Source organism: Chionomys nivalis, chromosome 15 (assembly GCF_950005125.1).
Source record: "Chionomys nivalis chromosome 15, mChiNiv1.1, whole genome shotgun sequence".
NCBI lineage: Eukaryota > Metazoa > Chordata > Mammalia > Rodentia > Cricetidae > Chionomys > Chionomys nivalis.
In genome coordinates, this window is record NC_080100.1 from 42,688,347 (window position 1) to 42,710,612 (window position 22,266).

Here is a 22,266-nt window from a genome sequence, read left to right on the forward strand (position 1 = left end):
GAAATTGTAGCACCTGGAAGGTTGAGGCAGGAGAATCCAAAATTTATGGTCATCCTTCACTACATAGGGATTCTGAACTTAAGACCCTGTCTCACAATAAAATAAAATAAGGAAATAAGAGAATGTTCAGCTCTTTAAGTACTGTTTATTTTGTTGCAATTTTTGTACTAGATCACACATTTCTTTATTAGTTCATTCGTTTGCTCATTCATTAGGTGTAGAAGATCAAACCCAGGGGCTTGAGCTTGTCTGGCAAGCTCTCACACTGGACTGCGTCTCTAGTCTTTCCCTTTGTCAAGTTTGCCTGCTCCCCCATGAAATGTTAAGACTCCCTGAAGCCTGTGAGAGAGACCCAGGGTCTGCATGGTACCCACTCACATTACAGCTCTCTGGTCTTCACTTGGTGTCTCCTGCTGTCTCACAAACACACATCTCACAGTGTTTAAGCAAATGCTTGCTGTGCTGTAGAATGTATGTGCCCGTGGAATGGTGTTCTCTTGGTTCAAACGCGGGGCGACTCTACAGGCACCACTGTTCTAGATATGGAGCCATGCTCTGGGTCAGCCTTTTCTCCTTTGCTGTGGAACTGAAACCCAACCAAAGAGATGAGCCAGGCTCTTAATTCTAAGAAGCACTTATTTATAGACAGATAGACAGACAGACAGATAGTGTAGATACGTGTTTTAATTGAAATAATTACATAACTTCCCCCTCCCTTTCTTCTCTCTAGCCCCTTCCAGTTACCATCTCTTGAACCCCTCCCATACCCCCCCACGTTCAAGTCGAGAGCCTATTATCTATTATATTTGTTACACATGTACATTTATGTGTGTATGCACACACACACACACACACACATATATATATATATATAAAATAAAATCTTCTGAGTCTATATTGGATGTTTGTGTGTATATGGTATCAAGCCTGACCACTTTGCACTGGACCACAATGAAAGGAACTCCTCCCTGGCAGAGGCTAATTCTCCCTCTCCCAGCAGTCAAGAGTTGCCTGTAGTTTGTCTAGGGGTGGAATCCCAGGAAACTTTTGCCTTCCTGCATTAATATTATGTCCATTGATATTACTATTGTTCTAGTCTTGCTTGTACAGCTATTTCTAAGTGAGACTATTTCACAGTAGACTTCCTGGTATTCTGGCTCTTACATGACCCCCCCCTTCCTTTCTGTGGTGCCCCCTGAACCACAGATATGCAGGAGCTATGATATAGATCTGCTTGGACTGAGGTTCCCACAATTCCCTGATCTCTGCATTGTGTCCAACTGTGGCTTTCTGTGATGGTCTCCATTTGCTATAAAGAGTGTTTTCTCCATTAAAGAGTGGTAGCTACATTCCTCAGCCGTGGATGAGAGATTCAGCTTCAGATGTAGGGCATTCTGCCAGTCTACTAATATGGCAGTAGTGGATTATTTTCTAAGGTCCATGACCTCATGAGCCCCGGGAAGCTGACGAGGTTCCTAGTACCAGGCATGATTTTCCTTCTGTAGAGTGGGCCTTAAGTCCAGATACACAGCTGCTGGTTGCTACTAACTTACTAATGTGGGTGCTTCTTATTGAACCTTTGTGCATATAGTAATAGTAATTGTGGTTCATTTACAGCTGGGGCGGACTGTTTAACTGCTTCCTTCCCTTGGCAGCTTGCATAGTATTTTCTGGAACCATGAAGGCTAGACCATAGTAAAGTGACTTTCAGGTCAAATCCACCTTGAGCCATCCCTGCTCTGTGGGCAAAGTGTATGCTGTCTTCAGCAGTGGACGGGGGTGGTGGTGATGGTGGTGCATCCTTTGCTGTAAGGCAACCAAGGGCTACATCTCTAACCTATAGTGTTTGGGAGTCACTTGGACTATCCTGCCCAACCGTTCATAAGGAGGTTTCTCGTGTCTGGTACTGCAGTTTTTGTTAGTCAGTGGTTCTTATGGGAAACATCGTCAGCCCAAGTGGCTTAACTTCTTTTAAGATGCACATACATGCATATGATGTACGCACATACATGCATATGATGTACGCACATGCATGCATATGATGTACGCACATGCATGCATAGAATAGATGTACGCACATACATGCATATATATGTGTGTGCACATGTATATGTACATACACATACACTTACGTGATGTGTGTATTAGGGAAATCAAACAGTATAGTTCATTGCAGCTTTATCAGACACTTTGGTGCTATCTGTCCTTCATCCCTCCTCCTCCTTCCGTATTGACCTCTCCTCCCTTCTGCAGTTACAGCTCTCATCCAGTTATTCAGCTTCCCGCTGCACATCACCCATATCCTGTTGTCCTTCCCAGATGTCCCCGAACACACCTATTGTCTCTTTGTGCTTTTCTTACTCTGTGGTTACTCTGCTCTGTACACTCAGGTCTGAGGGCGAGGACCTAGGGATCGCAGATAAGAGAGCGCGTGCGACGTTCGTCTTCCTGGGCCTGGCTTCCTCAGCCCTTACCATTTTCTAGGTCTATCCACTTGCCTGCAAATTTAATGATTTCATTTTTCTAAGAGGCATTTTGGGGCATTGTTGGGAGCTGTGCAGGTTGAAGTTCTTTCTGTACTGAAGGATATTGTTTTAATGAAACCCTGAATTTTCCCCAAATGGAGTTTTTTTTTTCCCACTACAAACTTACTAACCTGCTTCTGTGCCAGCATCTCAAAGTCCCCTTCACGCCACATTTTTTTTTTTTTATTGATGGCCTTTTTCATAGTTTGAAACCGAAGTGTCACCCGCGGGTGTCATGTGTAGAAAGCAGAGACTTTTGGACTTGGAGGAGAGACCCGCAGTTCCTCTAAAGAGAGCGTTGTTTTAGATGCTCTGGCTTTCAGGCACTTTTCCAGTGCCCTTGTCACTGGTCCCCTTTCTCGTACACAGTGGGGGAGCCTTTGTTCATATGGAAACACCATTCCCTGAGTTGGGAACCAGTCCCCAGGGGCTGGGTTCTCAACCTTAGGCTTTAAAGCCTTGTGGCTGTGACTTGTGGAAGACTGGGTGGGACTCATTATCCTTAGTGGCAGTGGGACTGTCTTTGTGGCTGATGCAAGGTGTCAGGGATGACCCCGATACCACGCAGACTGGAGCGTATAGTTATGATTGGCAGTTGATCTGCAGTTTCCTAGGGTCCTCATTTGGAGAGTCAATCTCTCTGGGAGACATAGGGGAAGTGAGGCCATTTTGTTGCTGTGATTCCCTTGCTGCTGATTTACATTTGAACAGTAATTGGTTTTTAATACAGGGATGTGTGAACAAGAGACTGCAGCGCTCCTATTCCTGTTGGCCTTTTGATAAAAAGTAATATAAATACAATAGTAAGAGTTCCAAGGATGCTGAAGGGTACAAAATAAAATAATTTACTTATCCCCCTCAACCTTTGCCTCACAGGTATTATTGCTGTTAGTTTTTTGTTATTTGGTTCAGAAAAAAAAAATCCCCCAAAACCACACATGACAGACAAGGTTCGTTCGTTCGTTCGTTCGTTCGTTCATTCATTCATTCATTCATTCATTCATTCATTCATTCTGTGTGTAGGTATGTGCTGGTGAATGTAGGTGCCCATGGGGGGGGGGCAGTGGCCAACTGTGTTAGATCTCCTGGAACTGGATTACAGGCAGTTGGAAGCAATCCAGTGTGGATGCTGGGAGCAGCACTTGGTTCCTCTGCAAGAACCAGCTCATCCTCTGATCCAGCCCCACAACCCCTAATTCTAATGTTTTAAAGCAGCGTTTACTGTTTGCCTTTCTACCTTAATCTGAAGCTCGTCCATAGCAGCACGTGCAGTTCTGCGGTGTCCTTTTGAATAGCAGCAGGCTGTGCCATCACATCGCCGGCCAGCCCTCCCAAACCATAGCTTTAAAGCCTTGTGGTTATGCCTTACCTTGTGTTTGATGTGAGACTTCTGGGAGATATATCTTTTTAGTTGGAGTGAGTGTGGCTGTCAGTGAGGTAAGTCTTCTCCCAGTATTTACTTGGGGTACAGGATACCATAGCATGCTCTGGGTTGTATTGAGACGCAGCAGGGTTCTCTCTGGTCTAACACAGCCATTTTTCCTCACCTGCCTCCAGGCTGTTTGGCTTGGCCATGCTCTGCTCCACACAGTCATTCGGAAACTCAGGCTGACAGACAAGCGATCATCTCCACGTCACCATGTGTGTCACGATGGTCTTCGTGTTGAGGGATCCAGAAGACAAATGGGGAATATAAAAGTCAGGCCTGTGTGAGAAATATTATCGGGGCAGATCCTGAGGGTTGGCACACATGACCAGATTTTATTGTCTAACCACGCCCAGGGGTACTGGGGGCTCAGAAATGTGTTCTACCCAGAAATACCAGGAAATGGGTTTGGTGAATAAATAAGTGGCCAGTTGACATAACCAAAGTCATGAATCTGAGTAACATCAAACGTGAGATGTCAGCAGACAGCAGACTTGGTGCCCCGGGGCTGCCTGCCTTCTTGTGTCTGGAAGGGATGCTCTCCCCGAATTAGAACTTCTCTTCTCCAGGTGCAGAGTTCTGTGGCAGTTGTGGTAGGGGACCAGCTGCATGCAGAGGTCTTCATATGAATGCGTGCCTGAGCCTGGGGAGGAAAGGGAAGCAGCTGACCGCATAGATAGGCTTTCGCTGATGACCTGACCCTGCTATGCAAGCGGAGGTTATGACAATGCCGCTTTTACTCTCTAGGAGGACCAAGGATGTGTTCCCTATGTCCCTCTGTGTGTCACTGTTTGCAGGAAAAACATTGCTGGGACCTTTGCAGTTTGGTGGCCAGGTCGGTACAAGTCCTGGCCAGAGGCCTGGAGAATCTGCCAGGCACTGGGGCTTGTGTTGGCCTCTCTGAGCCACCACCTGGGCTCCTGCATGGTTGGTCCCTGAGCTGCAGAGAGAGAGATGTCAGCAACGCTCTGCTGCCCTTGGCTCTACTGCAGAGGAATCCTAGCCTGGCTGCGGCACAGGATAAATGGCTTCTGGCCACATGCAGCTTGTTCGGTTAAGAATTAGTGAAGATTATGTATCACCCCACATCAGCGCTCTGACTTTTGTTTTCCAATAGCACCACTGGGAATGAAAAATTTTAGGACTAGCTCTCTTCTTGATCCATGGATATTTTCAACTGGAGAAATAAATGCCTAAGAGGCAAGCTAAATTAAAACATAAAGCTTAGCAGAAGTGATCGGGGAACTTTGGAAAACAGGTCCTTTGTCCTTTGTGCCTCTCCCCTCCCCTGTGCCGCTCCTTGTGTTTAGTCAGATGAATTGGATGTGTTTCAGAGCTTGGGGAAGCCACGGAGTATTCCTAATGTCTTGATAGGACATATAATATATCTAGATAGGTTCACATCTGTTATCTCGAGCATTTTAGCGGCTGGTCGTGTCAGAAAGTATAATCTGGTGAGCATCATGATTTAGCCATCTGTTGGGTCTTGGTGTAGTCAGTCATATGTACAGGGCCAAGCGAGTGCAGACAAAGAGGAGCCGTAAAGACTCGAGACTCCAAGTGACGAAGGCACTGCACATCCCTTAAGTAGTGGTACCTGCCAGGTGTTTGGACACTTGTCTCAGGAAGGAGAAAAGATATTGAGAAGACAGCTGCAAATGCGGCAGGGACTGACAGAGAACCTGGTGGCTTTAGGAATCAATACTGCAGTGTGTATCTCTGCTATAATTTATCAGAGCATCTCAGTGTGTTAGACAGGAGGAGTTCATGGCCATCCTGGTTTATCAAGGAAGCAATTGGTGGCTGGCAGTCAACTCGGCCTTTTATCCACTGACCAGGGTCTTGCTTGGGCCAGGAAGCATAAAACAGTAGCGAGCATAGTAAAAGACTGGCAGAAGAGCAGTGGGTACGGTGTGCGAGATGACTCAATGGATAAAGTGCTTGCCACCAAGCCTAAGGTCATGAGTTCGATCCCTGGGACCCACATGGGGGACAGAGAAGATTGACTGCAAGTTGTCCTTTGACCAGACATGCATGAGAATACACACACATAGTTAATATAATAATAATACCTTTTTTGAATAAAAGACTTTTTTGGAAGCCATGTGTGGGCTTATGTATTAGAACACAATGGATAGGTGTTTTTAGCACAGAGCCAGTGGATACTGAGCTGGTTGCTGGGCACACTGGGTCAGGGACGCAGTCGTGGCAGGAAGTGCTACCGAACATTGATATTTAACTACTTTATAAGGAGATTTTGGAAATGTCTGTTTCCTGCTGCATTGGGGTTGAACCTAAGACAGTTCCTGCTGGCTAGATAAGTCTGAGCTACTTCCCATCTATCTTTTTATGTATTTACTTTTTCTGAGACAGGGTCTCAGCAACTTGCTAGACTAAAATTGTCATCTTTCTCCTCAGCATCTTGTATCGTTAGGATTGTAGAGATTGCCACCAGGCCAAACTATTTTTTTAAAAAAAAAAATTTACAAAAGCCTTTCTATTTCTGGGATGGGACCAGGATGATCACGGGTTCAAGGTCATCATCAGCTACACAGCAGGCTGGAGACCAGCCTAGGCCACTGTGACCCTGTCACAACAGTAGCCACCTTAAGAGATGACCTGTGAAATGCAGAACTTGCATATATATTCTCAGCAGAGCCTGCCTGAGACTGTTAAAGAGTTAACCATCTTGAGAAGCTTTACATCACCGTAAGTAAGAATCCTCCGCACACCCCACCACCACCGGCTTTGGTCAGATCTTTGCTCTTAGGTCGTCAGAAGATGAACAGCAGAAGTTATAAAGAGGAGTCCATAAATGTTTGCAATAGGAGTCAAGACAGACCTTTGAAGGCGGGGAGGAGGGGGGCCCTGAGATTTCGCAATAGTTTTGCTGTGGAGGGCAGCGTCTTTGTGTTGCCCTCGAGTGGAGCTGTCTGCTGGGGAATTTATTGACCACACTTGGCTGCTTCCCGGTCCTCCCTCCAGGCCCTGCCTTTGCTATTCTCTTGTCTTTCTCTCATGGTAAAGTAGTGCATTGTCTGTACAGAGTTAGTGCTGGTGAGGCATGGCGAGGGCTAAGTGGACGCATCTCCAGATGAAGGGCGGAAGTGCCTGACTCAAAGCTCTGAAAGGGAAGGGCACTGGAGTTCAGCCTGGACAGTCATAATCGAAGAAGTGCTTCCTGGAGACTTTATTTTATTTTATTTTATTTAAATAGCGTGATTCCTAAAGGCCTATGCCAGGCTGTCTTTCTCAGCATGTATTTATTGACCTTTTAGCACCTTATGGGGGAGAACTTTTTATTTCAAGATGTATTATAAAATTGAAAAACCAAGTATCTATAGTATCACAGAGAAATATACACAATTGCTGAATATCGGGGGAAAATTCTAGTCTTACACTCTGTAGATTTGAAAAAACCATAGGAACTAAAATGATGGAAGTAAAAACAGGTAAATGTGTTTTCTCTTCCCTTAAGGAAACTAAGAGATATCAAAGGAAGCAATTAATTAGAGTATCTTCCCAAGGGCGCTGAGGGGTGTGGGAAAGAACTAGGGACAGGTTTTATTTGCTCAGTTGCCTTTCTCAGGGACCTTGTGTGCTCCCTCCCTCCCCTTCTGTCTGCCTTTCTCTCTCTCTCATTGTGAGTGTGTGCACACATACTTAAGAGGCCAGAGGTTGGTGTCTGTGTCTTTCTCAATCGCTGTCTGGTTAGTTTTTGAGCAGGGTCTCTCACTGAACCTGGAGTTAGCTGGCCAGCAAGCTCCTGGGACCACAGATCTGAGGATGTGAACTCGGGCTCTCCTGTGCTCACAGTGAGCACTTTATAGATGGCTCATACTCCAGACTCCCCTCCCTAAAGGAAAGGCGGGTGAAGAAGGGAGTTTCTTTTGGTCCTGCTGCTGAACCTTGTCGCACTCCTCTGGATATCTGCTTCTGAATGACCAAAGTAGAAGATAGGAGATTAGTGTTTAAGTATGCCTTTTACGGAACTGTTAATTTGGGCTTTAGAGGGTAGGGTGACTCAGTGGTAGAACTCCTTCCTTGCCGGCACCAAGCTCTTGTTTCAGTGCTTAGCAAATGTGCAAACACATGTACCATGTACTCGCGTGTACACACACACACACACCCACACACACCTTGATGATCTCATGGACAAATGGATAAGCACTGAGCACCCTACTCTTGGATTGCCTGCGGAATCAAGTGTTTTGTTGGAAGCACATGGTGGGCACTGGACAGAGGGTCTTAACTTGTCCTTCTGGTCTGTTACCACTGTAAATAAATCTTCACATCTGATCCCAGACCTCTGGGCTCAGATGGGTATACAGGGGCGATTGTACAATGACGGACAGAGGTGTTCGCCTGCCACATTTTACCATCTCATCTCCCTCCCTCCCTCTCCTTCTCCCTCTCCCTCTCCCTCTCTCTCCTGAAGCCTCATTATTTATTGACAATACCCAGATAGATAACCTGATCTGCAAACAAATCATGCGGTCATAGAACCTGTTCAGGACAGTCTTAACCTCGCTGATGCAATGGCCCTTGGGAAAAGCAAGGAAGTGGTTACTACGTCATAATGCTGTGAGGTCTGTGTGCTGTAAGTAGAGAAACAGGCGACCCGTCACTTCCATCCTGGTCTCAAGATTCTATGCCCTGCTGTGGGTCTTTCAGGACCTGGGAAGTATTTTCACCTCCCTCATCTCATTTAGCTGAGTTTTTAAAAGCTGTTGTGGAAAGAGCCACAGTGAAGTCACCCGATGCAGTTGTTACTTTTGTCCACGAGGTGGCGCATCAGCAAATGGCCTCTGCAGTGGCTGCAAGCCAAACCGTTGATTTTTCAAAGGATGCATCCATAATGGATGTGAAAGAAAGGTGCACCCTGTTTACAAGGTGACTCACAAGCCATCTGAGGAGAAGCAGAACACATGGAGCTATTCATTTGAAACCGAAGGGATAATCTCAGATTAAAATGCTTTATGACGTCACATGGAGATTTTCCCCGCGGGAGTTGGCTTCAGAGCTCTGCTGCCAAAGAGAGAATTTGTTCATCTTGATAGTATTTTGAGCTTTAAGGAATAAAGTGTGGACAAGGCTTTTTTGTATCCTAGGTTTCCATATTTGAACTAGGATCAGAAGATGGTATATATTTGAGCTGGGGAAATTCCTGCCAGTAACTTAAAGGAAATTAATGGAACACGTTAGGCATGAGTTTTGTTTTTTGAAGGAGTAGACTTCATGTTACTGGATGTTTTATCAATAACTCATTTCATGCATAACTAAATTCCACAGCTAAATGAACAGCTCCATGCTGAGAGGATATTAGTTGTGGTTTTTATATAAAATGGCCACAGGTGCTTCATTAGAAGCAAGCAAAGGAAGTAGATACTTCATGCAAGTCTCCCTTCTGGAAATAAAATAATAAAATTAACGACACACTTTTAAAAACTGGTTCTTCAGGCCCAAAATAAGGATTGTTTTCCTTCGTCGCTTTTTATATTTCATTATATTTTCCCCAGAAAGAACCCTGTATTTTTCTTGACGATTCAGGGTAAAGAATCTACCGTAGAATCCGATTTAATCTGTTAGTTTTATCTGCAGGTAAAACAGCCCAGATATCCAAATCCTGTTGTGTGCTGTTCTCTGCAGAGGACAGTCAAAGAACACAATTAACAGGCGACTCACAGACATCCTTCCCGCTCTCTCAAGAGGAGAGCCGTGACAGCTTTCCAAGGTTGTCAGGTGAGGTATGAAATTGTCGCCTGAGTTTGGTGGCATTGGAGAGCACCCGGAGAAAGGAGAGACGAAGGATCCTGTTTACTTTTAATAATCGAGCTATATAGTGTGGGTAGGAAGGCCAAAGAGGGCAGGGCGGCCCAACTCCAGTGACCTTGGGTCTTAGAGGAAGGGCTTGCAGAGAGAACCGGGCCTTCCTGTGGCAACGCTAGTCTTTCTAAAAGAAGATTAAAGCCGCATTCTTCTATGGCCACAAGATTCCAGGTTTCTCTCCCTTTCTGCTTCCCTCAGCCATCCCCCTCTTCCTGAAGAAGGCGATTGAGAGAGAGTAGTAAGATGGCCTCGGAGATACTGAAACTAAATCTGCAGGAGTATAAAAAATAGAAGGCAGATGCTCTCTGCCCGTTTAGGTAGCAGGAAAGGGGCGGAATATGTCGGACTAAGCTTGTAAGTATCCACGTTCAGGTGCTTTAGTTAGAGAGGCCACTGTGCCCCACCCACTGTCACGTTTTATTGCTACCCTCGTTTGTCCCACTGTTCTCCTGGCCTGATCAGCTTCCAGAAGCTTCTGCCCACGACCTTTCTGCCTCACTGAGAATTTCTATTTCCTTTTCCTGCGGTTCCTGACATATCTACTCTACTCTCTCCTGGGGACCGTCAGAAACTCCTAATGCCTTCCTGCCCTGGAAGATGGTGATTCTGACAGCCTCAACTTTTTGGATTTATCAAGGATGCTTCAGTGGCTCTAAGCTGATGTACAGATAAGTCTCAGAATCACCAGGGTTGACTGTGCTGACCTCCGATGCCAAACTCTTCCTTGCTCCCAGCTTGCTCTCCCACCACCCGCTCTTCTTCAGCCTTCAGCGGCACACCGCCTCGCAGGACTGTTCTTTCTCTCCGTTCATCCCCTCTCTCGTGTGTTCATTCGTGTGTCTTAGAACCAGAGTTCGAGTCTTTCCCCTCCCTATTCTCAAAATCCATCATGACATCTGATGTGTAGTGATTGGTTTTTGAATTGAGGGGATAAAAATGACTAAGACTGTGATTTCAACAAATCGATCCATTCAGTTCTGATTTAGGAATAGGGAGATACTTCTCCTCTACTTGAAGAGCACAGAGTCCCTAATCTCCTGTCATTCCTTAAAGCAGTGATAAGTACATAAAATTAAAGAGGAATGTGTTGAGCTGGGTGTTATTAGCTTGAGTCACAAAAGCCAGCTTTAGATAAGGGGTCCAAGGAGGGCTAAGCTTGGATTCAATAAAGATCAAGGGATCGAGTGGAAAATGCGGTGGACCTCCAGCAGTAATTCCCAGTGATTCACCTAGAGAATATTAATTTCTCTAATTGATGATAATCTGGCCAATTTATTGTGGCATTAAAAATGCAAATCAGTTACCATATCAAAATATTCACTGGTATGCCTGGGACACTTTACATTTTACTTTATTTTATTAGGTGATAATGGGAGGCATAATTGTTAATGTTTGATTCTGGCAAAATACGATTTGTTTCTGTGAAACACATTGTGCATTAATGATATCATTAAGATTAATGAATATAAATGAATGAGCTGGGGATTTCAGATAGAACAGAGTGACTTTGTATCCGTGAGTAAAACTAGAGAAATAGATTCCTTGATCTTTAAGGACACTGTGCTAGCACTCCTATGGAATTCATGTATACACTAGAGAGAAAATAAATGTAAGAAATTAAATTGCCCACCCCAGTGATTAACTTTTTTTTGAACATTTATTATCATTGTTTGAGAAGATCTTTGTGAATTGACTTTGGCTAAAGAAAGCCATCCTTTAATCTCAAGAACAATTTTTAAAAGGACTTTTAATGTGAATTTCTAGGTCCTATATATCACAAAATACATTCATATCTTAGTATATTAAAAATAAATGTTATAAATTATTGCTCTTTAAAATTAGGTATGGCTTACTTGCATCTTTGCAGATGTTTACAGTAGACATCCATAACATCACAGCTTTTAAAACAATTTAGAAAGCTACACACGTGTCTGTTTTCCGGAAGCTAAAAAGAGTGAGACTACTCATCAGGGTCTCCGGCAGAGCCGAGGATGAAATGGACAGTACCACTCCACAGGATATTTTCCATAGCGATGTGTTTATAGTGTAGAGCCACCAACAGTGAAAGCCAGAGCCGACTTAGCTGTGCTCTGCTAACTTAGGATTTAAGCACAGTATTTCCTTGCTCTTCCCCCTAACAAGTGTGTCCTTGGGTGATCTTACTGTGACTTCTTTTGTGCATACCCTGTCTGGTCACCTAAGTCTAACTTCTTCCCCTCTGCGCCGGTGTGTGGCTTTGCATATATTTGGTTTTCCATTTGTTTGTTTGACTACTGAGGAGTTTTACAGGGCAGCTTTTGCCCTGGAGTGGCCTTTGTTACTCTAGTGCATGGAAGGGAAAAGAGGAGGGGGACAAGGACATCATTTTGGGGCCCATTGGCTGCACAGACCCTGGTCATGGCTAGAGAACCTGGACTTTCCTGTTAACTGCTCCTTTTTACTCTTTTCATGACCTTGGGCTCTTCTTGGAGCCTCTTTGTCTCACTTTCTACACTGGTAAATTGAACCGGTTTCTTCCCTTTCCAGTGGCTCGCGGGAAGCCAATGAGGATTGATGAGGTAGCATCCGGAGCCCATTTTGTGTTTCTTCAAAGAGTTCATTTAGGTGATGCTGGAAGACAGAGCTAATGCCGCGGAGAAGTGGGGCACACAGCGCTCATTGTGCAATGTGTTAGAGTCCCGAAGGGGACTTCCCTTCCAGCCTCAAACTGGATGGCAGGTGGCAACCCTTTTCCTGCTGGTATCTGAATTGGATGACATATTAGTGCAGGTTGAAAGTTAGTTCAAGAAAATGTGAGCTATGGTGGAATGAAAAGGAAGATCCAGGGGGGAGCTTCTAAACTTTTGTATTCTTGCCTGAAAAGAAAAGCCTAGATTGAATGTGTGTATGTCTGTGTGTGTTTGTGCGCGCGTGTGTGTGTGTGGGGGGTATGTCTGTGTATGCATGGATGAAATATCTGTGTGAGCACTGTGCCGCAACACATGTGTGGATGGATGTCAGAGAACAACTTTGTGGGATTGCTTCTCTCTTTCTACCTTTATGGTGGATGCCAGATATTTGATTCAGGTATGCAGGTGTGTGCCAAGCACCTTCACCCCCTGAACCAGCTTACCTACTCACTAGGCTTTTAAATTCCAAGATAAAAACAAACAAACAAAAAACTTTCCATTTTTTCCATAGATTTTTTTTTCATACTTTGTGTTAGATATTTTCCTAGAAGTTCAGCTAGGTAACATTTCATTTAACTTATAATTTAGTATCTTGTCACTGTAAGCTTAAAAAGAAAAAGTGTACGTGGGGCTGGAGATCTAGCTCGGTGGTTGGGTGCTCTTCCAGAGGACCCAAGTTCAGTTCCCAGCACCTATATATCTGGTGGCTCAAATGGCATATAACTGCAGATCCAGAGGATTTGAAGCGCGTCTGACCTCTGCAGGTACCAGCCTTGTACACATATCCATACATAGACATACATACATATATAATAAGTTGAATATATATAACCTGATAGTGCTTTTATAATCTCTGAATCAACAAATCTACTATGATAGGTATACTGTTCAGAAGTTTAAAAACAATGCAGCCTTTAAATTTTATCTCTAGATCTGTCTTATTCATGGTGGTCCTTTTAGGAATATCTGTTTTATCAGATTGCTAAAATACTTAGCTGATTCAGGCACCCTTAGAATCGGTCTTGTATCAGCATAGGAGTGTCTAAGTGTGTGTGGTTGGTAAGTGTTTCACACCGTCACTACCTATCACTTCACACACCCATTCCCAGTATGTATTGAAACGAAACACGGAGTTTTGATAAGTGCTAGTTCATTGTCCCACTGTTAGCTGTGCGTCACTTAGAGATGTAGGGACGTAATTGAAAAAATGTATCGGTGCTCTTTCCAATTGTCAGATCTTCATAAATGTCATATGAAAAAAAATGAAGTTGTATTACCCGGTTTTATTAGAAATGCTACATTTTGTTGGATCCGTGTGTTCGCAAAGTAGAGAATATTTTCCTGCTGTGATTGATGTCAGGGCATTTATGAGGATAGTCTGCTATATTTCATATGTATATGAGGGTGTCATTGTTAAAATGTTCAAAAGAAAATTATGTATGTGATTTATATTTTATTATTTCCTCCTAGGATATAATTTTTTCAATCCCATGACTCCTATCATGTTGTCAGTAGTGATTTGATGGCTAATATGCCAGAAATAATTAGATAAAAAATGGTGATGCAGACGTCAAGACAATGCAGCTTTCTTGTGAAACGCCTTAAGGGAAATCATGCATGTTTCATAGCAGGAATCACAGGTTGCATATGTTGAAGCGGTCTTTAGATTGTAGGTGGGGTGGAAAGGAAACTCAATGCTAGAAGCGTGGGCTGTAGCGTATTTCATGGACATATGCTTGCTACTGACCCCACCTGCAATTGGAATTAAATGATATGTATTTTGGAAAACACGAGTCTGGGAGTTTTGTCAGTGGGAAGGTGTTAGGTCCTCACATTCTGTTTGAGTGAGGAAGATTATGTCTGACTTTAGAAGGCTAGAAGGCATCCTGCCCTTTGTTTGAGTCTTCTTGATGGGCTTCAAATTATTTTGGGGAGCAGATTTGGTGTGTGTGTGAGAGAGAGAGTGTGTGTGTGTGTTAAACAAATCCATTCTTACCTTAGAGGTTAGAATTATCCCATTTCCAATGACTATTCTCAAATGCAAGAGAGGATCAGTTGTGGCTACAGTGCTTGTCCCTTAGTGGAATCTGCTGAAACTTGAGATGGTGTGGATCCATTTCTAGGGTGCTGTTCACTTCTGAGCATGAGTGACACTGTAGTTAATACATGGTTCATTTCTGTGTTCTTTTAATAAGTGGCCAATACTCTCGGGATCAACCCTGGTAACAGTCATATCGTCATAACTCAGTATGCATTTTGGGCAGTAATAAGGGTGAATGTCCAACTCCTCTAAGAGTGTGGTCTGCTCTCATCAGAAATAGCATCAGAGTACGCCTTAAGGCATGCACGCTCAGGCAGGCTCCCCGGTGTTGGCTGCCCTTCACCTTCCCACGGGTGAGAGTGAGTCCACAGCCACGTGCTAATGGAATGCCTTGGCCCTCTCCTCATCCCCTAGTGGATTCGTGAGCAGAATCGAAGAATGGAAGCCAGGGCAGTGGCCCCAGAAGCCTCAAGAAGCAGATGCTTTGTGCAGTGATCATGTGTGGAAGGCAGAAGACCAGCAGGAATCCTTCCTGTGCACCGCCTGGGAAGGTAGAGACTTCCCAGACAGGGCTGGACTGGGTTTCCCCCGAGGACACAGGTGCTAGTTTCCGTATTTCCCATCAGCTCACTCCTCCTCCCTTTCCTCTTGCCCAAATCCCTGTTACCCTGACACCCGGGAGAGGGAGGCTCCAGGGAGTTAGTATTTGCTGCACAGCCTGTAGGCTTGTTCATGGCAGAGCGTGGATAGTGCTGCCTGCCTGGCTGGCAGGGCAGCTTCTGGAAAACAAAGCGAAGTCACAACTGGGATTTCCCCTCTTCTTCCCAGCACTGCTCAGAGGAGAGCAGTCCTGCTCTGAGTCATTTGCTGAAAAGGAAAGGGAGATTTAAGGAGCAGTCTCCTGGTGGTAAATTCAAAAAAAAAGTTATTGAAATAGGAAATAAAGAGCTGCCAGTACTGTCCCACCCCCAGGACATGTGCTGTGCCTGGCATAGCAACTGAGGGAATGCCCATGGCTTTGTGTAGGTAGTGTGATTGTAACTAAGTGCTGGTTGTGTTTAGAGGTATGTAATTGAGAAGTCGGAGACCCAAGGGACTCCCCACTAGCTTGTCTCTCCATGTTCTCTTCCTCTGCCATTCCTGCTCAGGGGCTTTATTTCTTCCTCCATTGGTTCCTTTCTCCTTGAAGCCCAGGCCATGTAGGGATCTCTTGGGGTGCCATGCCCTTGCTGGTATATTCTGATCGCTGATTGCCTGTGGGGCTAAAGGACCCATTGCCTTTCACAGGTCTTTCCCTCCTTGGTTTAAACACTATGAAGGAGGAAAAGATGGAGGCAGGGATGCCGACTTCAGTCCTGTCTGAGTTGGTAGCTCAATTCCTTGGCTGTATAATCTAAGGAAGTTATAAAATCTCTGTGAGTATCACTTTCCTTATCTGTAGTGTGGGGGCGGGGTGGGTTTGCCTGGTTTGTAGGGATGTTGAGGAGATTCACTGATGTGACTGGATGGTACATAGTAACTGATCAATAAATGTCAACCAGTGTTACTTATCAGTATAAGGGATGGAAATACAGAAATTAAGAAGGAATTAAAATACGAGCACAGAAATATGCATTTGAACAAAGTTCTTGAAAGAAGTTCATGGCCATGCTCTTTTTTTTTTTTTTTTTTTTTTTTTTTTGAGACAGGGTTTCTCTGTAGCTTTGGTGCCTGTTCTAGAACTAGCTCTTGTAGACCAGGCTGGCCTCGAACTCACAGGGATCCGTCTGCCTCTGCCTCTTGAGTGCTGGAATTAAAGGCATGTGCAACCACGCCCCTGCTTATGGCCATATTCTTACTGCCATTCAAGGTTCTCTGCCTCATTCAGATTAACACAGGGACATTGTTACCACAGTAGATCTTTGTATGCCTTCTCATGAATGAACTTCTCCTTTGTGCTCCATATTATCCATAACTTTTTAATTAAAAAGACAACAAACATATTCATTGGCTAGCAGTGGTGATTTTATGAATGGATTACTGGTTTAATGGGGGAATGTATCCATTGGCAACGTTGACTTCCCTGGCAAATAAACAGATAAGACATGGAAACCTTGTCTCTCTTCTAAGTAACTGACAGGATATTATGCTTGGGATATATTTGGTTCTCTGTATCCCCCACACTTACTCAGGAACCCATCTAGGTTACTAGAAAGCTAAAAGCATACTGCAGGCTCTGAGGGATAAGGTGGGAGTCGGGGAGGGGGCAGCCAACACACTGGCAAGGCACTCCTCTGCCTTTGTGCTGCTGGCTCAAGTAGAAAGTAGGAGGGAGAACCAGCCTTCTTTTGGAGGGGGGGTGAGACTCTCCCCCTCCCCGACGCTGGGCCTCTAGGTTTACACATATTCAAAGGCCAAGGCTTAGTTTGCATAGAACAGTAGATGGAGCCAGTGGAGTGGGGTCCAGAGGGTAGGTCTGAAAACCTCCCACACCTTTGTTTTATAAAAACAAACATCATCCTCACAAACTCAGTGAGCATTCAACTGCCAGAGGATGGATCCAATCAAAGGTAACCTTGACTCAGGGTAACCACCGTAGATCTCCTGCAGACAAGTTTCCAAATGTGCCATAAACAGACACCTCACCAGAGCCAGACCTGAATCCTTAGGTCACACTGTGACGGTGGCAACAAATCTCCATTGCCCTCTTTGTGAAAAACATCCAAACGCCCCTTTCCTGATTGGAATTCTGAATTGTTTTTGTCCTTTGGGAGATGCTGAGCTGCAATAATTATTGGAGTGTAATGTTTACCTTTGTGGTGGGGACCATGGATTTTGAACATTTCATGAGGTAAACGAGGCCAGTAGTTGATGGGTTTGTGCTGTATTCATATAGATACTTCTAAATCAAATATTAGAAAGCCCCTTGATTTAGACTCAATGCATGACAAAGCCCACTGGGTTTCCTTATTTGAACACAAGGGTAAAGGTGGAGCGCGCGGACGAAAGTACTTTGTGAACTGACTCCCGGCCTTGTGAACACATTCTGGGGAGGTATAAAATCACAGGAAAAACGAGTTTATTAATGGAAATTAGTCTGGATCCCAATTATTACCTTGAATAGTGTCATCACTTGAGGTTTTTATTGCATTTTAACACATGGCTTACCTTGAAGAGACAATATATAGCAAAGGGTAAATGTAGCAATTCCCCTTTACTGTTCCCTCTGCTGAGCCATTATTGCCTGATGTGATTTTTCAGCAGCCTTTCATTTTTGTCCCAGATGTTTTTGCCTCTGGCTTGTTTTTGTTTTTTTTAAATGTATGCCTATCACTTCTCAAAGTGATACATTTTGACAGGTAATCGATATTTTTTTCATACTAGATTTGATGGCTATAATCTTCATCTTAGACTTAGTTAAGGGTAGAATGCTAACCTAGATTTTTATCTCAGAATATCCCTTTGTTAAGAGACAAACTCTGCATCCTCAGCTACAGTCCTATTAGCCCCGTGCATCAGGCGGCTCTACCGTCAAGGTGCCTGCTGCCAGGGCTCTGCTTATCAGGGACGCACATCAGCAGACGTCCTGACAGAGTGTCCCCAGCGTGTCCCCGGAACATCTTCTTTCCCGTAGTACCAGCACTGGTCCCAGAAAAGACACTTGTGACCCCCCTGCCCCACCTGCTCCGCTGGGAAAATGTGGTCTTTATTCCAAGAACAATAATGTTTTCCATGTTCTTCTTTTTAGTGGGAGCTTTGGTCCCTCCACCAAAAGACTTTACTTTTTCGAGAGGCACTGGCAGGCTGAAGATCATATTCTTTAAAACAAAGTATGTATGGATAGATAGATAGATAGATAGATAGATAGATAGATAGATAGATAGATAGATAGATAGATATTATATATATTATTGGAGAAAGGGGATCTTTGAGGAGGCTCAGTGGGTCAAGATGATTGCCTTCAAGCCTGTGGCAGTGAGTTCAATCCCCAGATCCAACAGGCAGGAGAGATGCCCTCCCTCAGAAGTCCTCTGCCCTCCATGTTTGCATCGCGGTGTGCACAAACAAAGACATTAGTTTAAGTGAAAGAACCATGATTGACTTTTGGTTTTGAGAGTTGAGCTTTTCGGTTTAAAGAAAAAGGCGTTTCTCCCCTAAAATCAGTACGCCTTCCTTCTTGGTCTGTGAGCAGAGAGCAAGGGCTTTGAAAGGCATAGACACCAGCTATCCTGCTGCCCAGGCTCTAAGAGGGCTCTTGTAATTCAGGGAGATGTTGGTGCTTCTCCCAGGACTACTTGAAAGTGAAGGGGACACGTGCTGCTCCCGTGGTCGCCATTGAAAAGGCCTGTCGGTCTTCGCTTTCCAGGAAGAGTTCAAAGTGCTGGGGGTTGGGGTGGTGAGAACAGGAACCCTTTCCCCGGGCACCTCCACAAGCCTGTTTTGCTGTCTTTAACTTGGGCTTCTCTCTTCTGTAAAGAAAGAAAGAGCAGACTATTTTTATACCTTCAATTTTAAACACGAATTTACAGCTTTAAATGAATCTTTTTCGAACTGCGGCTTATGCTCACGTTTATTGGTGTGATTTGATTTGTGTGGTGGCTGGTTTTGTCGCCCCCCCACTCCCCCCCCCCCTTCTTGTAGAGGTGGCATCATTTCTCTACATATATGCCAGGGCTAAAAACTCCGAGGCTTTCTACCTCAAGTGGTATCAAATGAACACATCCAAGTGGCAGATGCTCTGACCCTTGTGTACTGAGCCCCTGCTAAGGGACATCTGACTGGACTTCTTTTGTATGTCTGCGGATGTATGCGAGGACTGGCGATGTAAAATGCAATCAATTTTGCTCAGTGCTTAGGTTCATAAATCCCAGAGCTATTTTTAATGACATAATCTAATCAATTGATAGCAAGGCTACTGGCATGCTGACAGTCAGAAAAGGAGCACCCGTGAGGCGGGGGTCTGTTCGAGGGTACCAGACCTTTCTTCTCCTACACCTAGAGATCTCTAGATCTCTGGATTGGCTAGAAATGCAAAAATTGCTGATATCTTAAATAATTTTATGGCAGCTTTCCCATGATTTTCTAGGAGACAACTCTGTAAATGGACAGAGGGGCTGAGGAGGTGGATCTCTAAGACATACCACTGAGTGAGTGCCTGTTTCCCTGAGGACCAAACAGTTCCCTCAATTTAAATATCTTTAGAGTAGACACAGGAGGAATAATTTATTATAAATTGATGGCATCGTATATTGTTACTCCTGTGCCATGCCAGTAATGAAAACCTAATATTCATCTCGTCGTTGCTCTGAATTGCAATAAGCTGAGGATGAGGGGAGTAAACAAGCTGAAACAAACTGTGAAATTGCATATGACGGAAATACCTCCCCACACCCCCCAGCGGCTATAAGACTGTGAGTAGGTTAATATCCCGGCTAATGACAGGCTTTAGATTGCCTTCCTCCCTTTTCCATGTTGGTCAGGTATCATCAGAACTAAGTTCTGGGTGTGTGTGTGGCGGGGTGGGGGGGGGGATTAAAACCTGTTCTCTGTGTGTCTTAGGGTCGGGATCTGGCTGCGGGAGAGATGTTTATGTAAAGGAATGGAGATCCGGTGAGGTGGGGGATGCTCCTTAGAGTCGGTCTCAGCCGCGCCCTGAGCTCTCCGGTTTGGTTCCAGGCAGCGGCTAAGATTTTCTGCTACATTTTATTTTCTTTGATAGTGGGGGAAGAGACAAGCGCCAGGTGTGGTGCCGCTGGACTGACCAGCTGTGCTGCCCTGTTTTTTTGCTTGTCGGTTGCTTGGCTTTTTTCTTTCTTCTTTTTCTTCTTTTTTTCTTCTTCACGGTCCCAATCAGCGGCTGCTTTGACAGAGGTGTGTGTCAGCGCTGATTTACTTAGCCACTTTGACCTCAGAAAGCGCTTGACCCAAAGCCGCTTTGAAAGCCATTTACCTGCTTTAAAGCCTGGAATACCACCAGTCAGCGTTTGGAGGAACAAAACAGGGATCCCATGATTTCCAGTCTGATAGCGAGAGAGCCTCCTCTGCCTGCTGGAGAAATACATTAGGTGTCTGTCGGAGCCCACTTGCTGCGCTCTCCCGGCGAACTGCGAGCATCCCTGATCTCCGAAGTTGGTGGAGAGAATAACTAAGCGGGGACCAGCTGACTTCAGGCTCCAATCAGCTAGAGCGTGATGTAAGTGTTTAGCAGCTGCAAGGCTCTGAATTAGCGTGGCCAAGTAGAGGTAGTACAGCATGGCCAGACTGTTGCGACAGGCTCAGAGAAAGCAAAGAGGGAGATGGATGAGTCCAGCATTCTGAGACGGAGAGGGCTCCAGGTAGGCGAACCTTCCGTTCTTGAACAGGCAGCCTTGTCAGTGGCCAGCCATGGAGGATTTCAAAGTTCCTCTGTCGTTCCTTTGCTGGGCATGACTATGTGCTCAGTTCTTACTATTTACTTGGCACCGAGGTCTGCTGGGGCTCTAGTCACAGGGCTGACCCTTGGCGGGCTTCAGTGAGGGAGGCTCTTTTGTCAGAGACAATAGGCAGGACGTTTAGTTCAACACTTTGGTATGGTTGTTCAGGAATAGTTCAGTCTTGGCTGGTGGTGACAGCTGATATCACTCGGGGGTTTTATCAAGTGTCAGAGAAGTCTGTGGCAGAAGCAACTCTGTCTAGTTCTGGGAACACGGGACTCAGTTTGGCACCAGGGTCACCTCCTCCTGATGGCATCTGTGTGGCTGCAGGGCTGTTTTCTGCAGCTGTTGTCTACCTGTCCGTGGAATGAAAGTTTTTACTGGCAACTGGGTCAAAGTTGCCTGTGATTCAGAGGCCAGGAAAGGAGTGTGTCTCCTGGGTGGCTTTTCCGTGTCTAAGATTGTCTAAATTACTCTGCCTCTTAATGTACAAGTTTATGCCAAGTGAAAACTTAGCAAATATAAAAACTTGACAAAAAAAAAAAAGTCTGCTTGGCAGTTGTTGGGTTTAAGGAAGCCACAGCTGAAATGTGTTCAAAATTAGTATGTTTACCTCCCAATGGCTCTCTTTGCTGTATAAAAGTGATTTTTTTTTCTTTAGGGAAGACTCTTGTCATTAAACTCTTATTCATGATTTTTGAAATTAAGACAATATGCCTCCCTGAGGGTCCAGACTAGGGGGCACGTCTAGAAAGGCTTTCTGGGCGACCTTTCAAGTCATTGGGTCCTGCCAGTTGCTAATACTTGACATTCTGTATGTTGAGTTAACATTATAGTGTTGTGGGCAAGCCAAAGGATTATTTGTGGGTAAACAAAAGAGGGATTGAAAACATTGGGGGCTCAATGCCGTCTATTGTTCCGGACCTAAGTAAACAGATGACCTCCTCTAGAGTCCTGTGGTCATTGTTTGTGCGTGTACAGTGTGGTTAGTCACTGCTGTGGACTTCCTTTTCTTTGTTTCATCCTCTCCATGAAGTTGTGGTAAGGCGCAGCTGTTTGTCTGTCTTCCTGCCCTCTCCAGAGTCACTGGTTAAATATGGAAAAGGCTCTTTGTTAAAACAGTGATAGGCTGTTGAACTTCCAGGAGTGCCCCTCATTATTAATTGATGGCAATTTATCAGTGTTTTCTTTCCTGCAGTTCACTTTAGGTGCTTCTAAGATACAAATCTAAGAAGAAATTTTTTGTAGTTTTTTTTTTTTTTCATTTTGTAATGTTAGATTTTAACAGCATCTTAAGGGATGGCTGGAAGCTGGAGTGCTCTTCAGGGCTGTGGGTTCCACTGACTTTCAGTGTTAGGAACAGAGGAGTCCTTTTTGGAAGTTA

At 44.7% G+C, this 22,266-nt stretch overlaps 1 protein-coding gene across 6 annotated transcripts in view; it reads left to right on the plus strand.

Moving 5' to 3' along the window:
- Positions 1-22,266, plus strand: part of Mast4 (microtubule associated serine/threonine kinase family member 4) — a 593,745-nt gene that overhangs the window by 228,268 nt on the left and 343,211 nt on the right. The window contains exon 1 of one of the 6 annotated variants that reach the window (XM_057790146.1): positions 20,725-20,804. The exons of 4 other annotated variants lie outside the window; for them this stretch is intronic. In XM_057790146.1, the coding sequence (XP_057646129.1) occupies positions 20,766-20,804 (39 nt within the window). In that variant the 5' untranslated portion in view covers positions 20,725-20,765. Of the gene's footprint in view, positions 1-20,724; positions 20,805-22,266 lie in introns of those variants that run through there. One more of the 6 variants, XM_057790143.1, reaches the window with a different exon arrangement.